At 31.7% G+C, this 4,474-nt stretch overlaps 1 protein-coding gene across 2 annotated transcripts in view; it reads left to right on the forward strand.

The window, feature by feature from the left end:
- Positions 1 to 3,939, forward strand: part of LOC110022524 (protein GDAP2 homolog) — a gene marked incomplete at its 3' end in the record, with an annotated part of 33,209 nt that extends 29,270 nt beyond the window's left edge. For both annotated transcript variants that reach the window (XM_020721509.1, XM_020721510.1), the window contains 4 exon segments: positions 2,181 to 2,248; positions 2,829 to 2,898; positions 3,032 to 3,106; positions 3,857 to 3,939. In XM_020721509.1, the coding sequence (XP_020577168.1) occupies positions 2,181 to 2,248; positions 2,829 to 2,898; positions 3,032 to 3,106; positions 3,857 to 3,939 (296 nt within the window).
- Between the last annotated feature and the right edge of the window lie 535 nt (positions 3,940 to 4,474).

A 4,474-nucleotide genomic window follows, 5' to 3' on the forward strand; every position in this document is an offset into this window, starting at 1 on the left:
GATGATTGGGATATGAGGAAATAAGATAATAGTTTCATCAATATACATAGCAAAAAATAGGAAGAGAGACATGTTGGCAGGAAAAATATGGCTGGAGGATGGATAGATGTCAAGCAGGCAACCTGTTTGGTATGGTCAGTGTTTGTACTTTAAGTTGAGATCTCTATTTGGCCCTTTGGCTTTATATGAATAATTGTAAGGGCATTTACATGCATAGCACACAATTCTTATGTATTTACATATCTCACACCTAAAATTCCATATTTTTAATCATAGCACTCAAATCTTTATTATCACATAAAAAATTATCACTGTCATTGCCCTTTTAAAAGAAAATAAATCTTTACATGCATAGGTTTATAACACCGAAGTGTTAATATGTTCTGTATCTAAATATGAAAGTTTAGGCGAGATAGGTAAAGTACATAAGAATTGTGTGCTATGCATGTAAAATTTCCATAAGTTTATATGTTGAAATCCTTATGTGAAATTACTTGTGGACACAATTTTAAATACTGAACCGGACTGGCCGGTTTGACCAGTTCAACCGAGAATAGGTTATTCAACCGGTTCAGTCCAAGCCCAAAATTGTTTCTACATAAAATCTGAATTGAACCGGTCAAAACCGTGGTTGAACCACAAAACCGGTGAACCAGTTTGGTTTTTAAAGAACTGGTCTGTTCAAATATTATTCAATTTTAGCATTTTGATTTTGACCAGATCTCTAGAAATAAACTATTTAAATTAAAAAAAAAAGATAAAATATCATGTTTAAAATTTTTTATTTAGAATATTGTTCAAAATATTCAAAAATAGTCTTAAATTACAATTTTATTTATTGAATCAATAAAAAAATTTAATATATAATTATTTTAACCATTGAACCTTGAATCTTTACCTCTTTTGGTTTGATGTTTGGTCCAGTTTTCACAACCTTGCTCATAGTTATTGTCCATCCGATCCACATCCAATCCCAAGTATACAAATCGGTTTGCTGATTTTTGAGTTGGGTTGAGCTTTAACCTGATTAATCTGGCCTTCTATGGTTTCTTTAGATGAACTGTCATACCAAATTTGCTATTTTATAAATTTTCCTGCAAATAATGTTTGACAATTTTAACATAGAAATAAGCATTTAGACCCTGGTTTGGGCTGCCTTGCCTAAGCACAGCGATTGCTTCTTTAGAAAAATGGGGAATTTACATGCATGCCACACACTGCTTATATATTTACATATCTAACACCTAAACTTTAATATTTAAATGTTAAACACCCAAATTTTTAATATCACACGAAAAATATCACTTTTATTACCTTCTTAAAAGTGAAATACACTTTTTCATGCATAAGTTTATAATACCATAGTGTCATAAATAACATCAAACTTTAGCTATTAGATATGTAAATACTTAAGAATTATGTGATACGTATATAATTTTCCCTAAAAATTCGACAGTCCAGATCTCTTCGTGGGTTTACTTGTTTGATGCAAACTGAACTATTACAACAAACCCAGATTGTTTCACTGTGATGTTCTCTTCATTTGTCCCGTTGAAACATGTAAAGCGAAAGCTCTTATGTGAGTCCAACAAAAGTAGGTTCTTATTCTTACGAGTAGTAAATAGTTTTTACAAGTCCTGAGTGTTGATTTTGCATCTAGCAATTAGGTTTCTTTTATTGCTTGATAATAACAAAGGTTTTTCAATTTTAGCTTTGCATGATTATGAATTTGAACCGGTCACCAGAAAATTTTGTTAATGAGGCTGTTTTAGTCTTGTAGAATTATATGGAACTGTAATTTTTTTCTTGTAGACAGAATTTAAATTTAAGCAGAAATTTGCAACACTTGCTTAAATGCATGAATGCAGAAATACCACTCAATTCCTATGTGCTCGCATATCTAACACCTAAACTTTAATTTTTATATTTCTACCACTCAAATCTTTCATATCACATAAGAAATACCCCTATTTTAACTTTAAAAAAGTAAAATACACCTTCTCAAGCATAGATAAGGTGACCTATTGAAAAATTGAAGTTTAGATGTCATATATGTAAATACTTAGGTATTGAGTGGTATCTTTGTAAAACTTTATTCTATTTAAATTATTATTTTTTTTTTCGTGGGTAATGTGTGTTAAATCTATTTCAACCCGGTGATTTTACTTTTTTATTGACAGGAGTTTGAACCTTTGATTCAGAAGCCATACACAATTGTGTATTTTCATTCTGCAGCATCTCTGCAAATGTAAGTGATTGACATTATAACAAATCCAAATGAACCATGAATACAATAGTTGTTAAGATTATCATGTAACTTGCTATATTCAATACATTGTATTGAAAATAATATCAATATGTTTTTATTGATAAATTCTTGTAATTTTAACAAGTGGAATTTTCTTCGTTAGCCTGTCACTCCTTGAGGAACTTAGGCCACAACTACAACAACAAGCCTTTATCCCGTTAAGTGGGGTCTTCTACTTGAATCTTCTCCATTTTGTCCTATTGAGACCGACCCTGAGGAACCTGGACCATTTTAAAGATATTCCTCTGAATCGTCTAGAATAATGTGGATTATAAATTTGTTGATCATATCTCTTTTGCTTGAAATGGGATATTGTTTTATTTTTGTCCACATACAACCCTTGGACCTACTAGTGCTCCTCACGCACACAGCAGCTCACCTAGACACAATTACATGATGGGTGGAGGGTGTTTTTTGCAATTATACTTTATCTGGAAAGGTTGAAAAAAAAACATTTGTATTTTTTTATTTCTCTTTTCCTATTCGCTCATTTTAATTTAAAAAAAAATGGATTTAATAGGCGGCCTGATCTTGGTTGGATGAAGAAGCTACAGCAGGTGCTCGGTCGGAAACACCGGCGAAATCTTCATGTTGGTTCTCATATCCCTTTTATGTTTTGATAAATATTTCTAATTGAAACTTAATAATTTGCAGATCAGTCCAAATTGCTATGTGGTTGTTGATGATTGTGACAGATGATTTTATGAAATTCCTATTTTGCAGGCTATCTATGTGCTTCATCCAACCCTTGGACTGAAGGCGACTATTTTTACTTTGCAGCTATTTGTGGATGGAGAGGTTTTTCTTTGCTCTCTCACTTTCTCCATATTTCTGGGCCACTTTTAACCTTAAAAAAATTACATACATTCTTGCTAAAACAGTATTGGTACCTCTCTAATGCCTCAATTGTTTATTCACAAGGTTATTTGTCACTTAAAAGCAGTAAGATTTACATACGTACCACTCAATACCTTACATATTTACATATCTGGCACCTAAACTTAAGTTTTTACATGCATGCCCCACCTTGTCCCGCCTTACCTATGCATGCAAAAGTGTACTTCGCATCTTAGAAGTTAAAATGATGGTATTTTTTATGTGTTGTCAAAGATTTGGGTATTATTAATGTTTAAAGTAAAGTTTTGGTGCTAGATATATAAGTAGGAATTGGGTGATACGTATGTAAATGCCCCTTAATAACGGAAGATTTATATACTTACCTACATACCACTCAATTCTGCATATCTAACTTCTAAACTTTAGTTTTTTACATTCATGCCCCCTCATGCTTGAAAAGCCGCATTCCACTTTTTAATAGTTAAGATGGTGGTATTTTTTTGATGTGATGTGTAAGATTTGAGTGGTATAAATATAGGAAGCAGAATTTAGTAGGTGTTAGATATGTAAATACACAGGGATTGGGTGGTATGTATTTAAACGCCCATAAACTGAGTTGTAGAATAATACACAGATCTCATGTAAAACTCCCTGCTGCCATTATTCAAACTTTCAATTCCCAATTTTCTAACAAGATTATTTATCTGACAGACGTGGCAAAAGGTCGTGTACATTGATCGGCTGCTGCAGCTCTTCAAATATGTTCCTCGCGAGCAGTTGACCATCCCGGATTTCGTCTTCCAGTTAAATCTTCTCTCAACCCCCTAATATTTATGCGTTTAATCGGCCTGTTATTTCATTTTTGAAACATTTACATACATAACACTCAATTTCTATGTATTTGCATATCTAACACCTAAACTTTAATTTTTATGCGCGCGCGCGCACACACACTTATATACACACATACACACACACACACTACGTAGTGTATTTCACTTTTGAATAGCTAAAATAATGGTATTTTTGATGTGATGTGAAAAATATGAGTGGTATAAATGTTAAAAAAATAAAATTGAAGTGTTATATTTGTAAATACATAGGAATTGGGTGGTTAATGTGTAAATTGCCCCTCATTTTATTATATTAAAGATAATAATAATAATAATAATAATAATAATAATAATAATAATAATAATAATAATAATAATAATAATAACGATAACATTAATTATGCCCTTGCATCTGATACTCAACATAATGATGTTCTCATCATATAATTTTCTCAATCATATTGTAGCTCTATATGTGACCTTAGCCTAGTAGAGT

This window comes from Phalaenopsis equestris, unplaced genomic scaffold, assembly GCF_001263595.1.
Source record: "Phalaenopsis equestris unplaced genomic scaffold, ASM126359v1 Scaffold000196, whole genome shotgun sequence".
NCBI classification, from domain to species: Eukaryota; Viridiplantae; Streptophyta; class Magnoliopsida; order Asparagales; family Orchidaceae; genus Phalaenopsis; species Phalaenopsis equestris.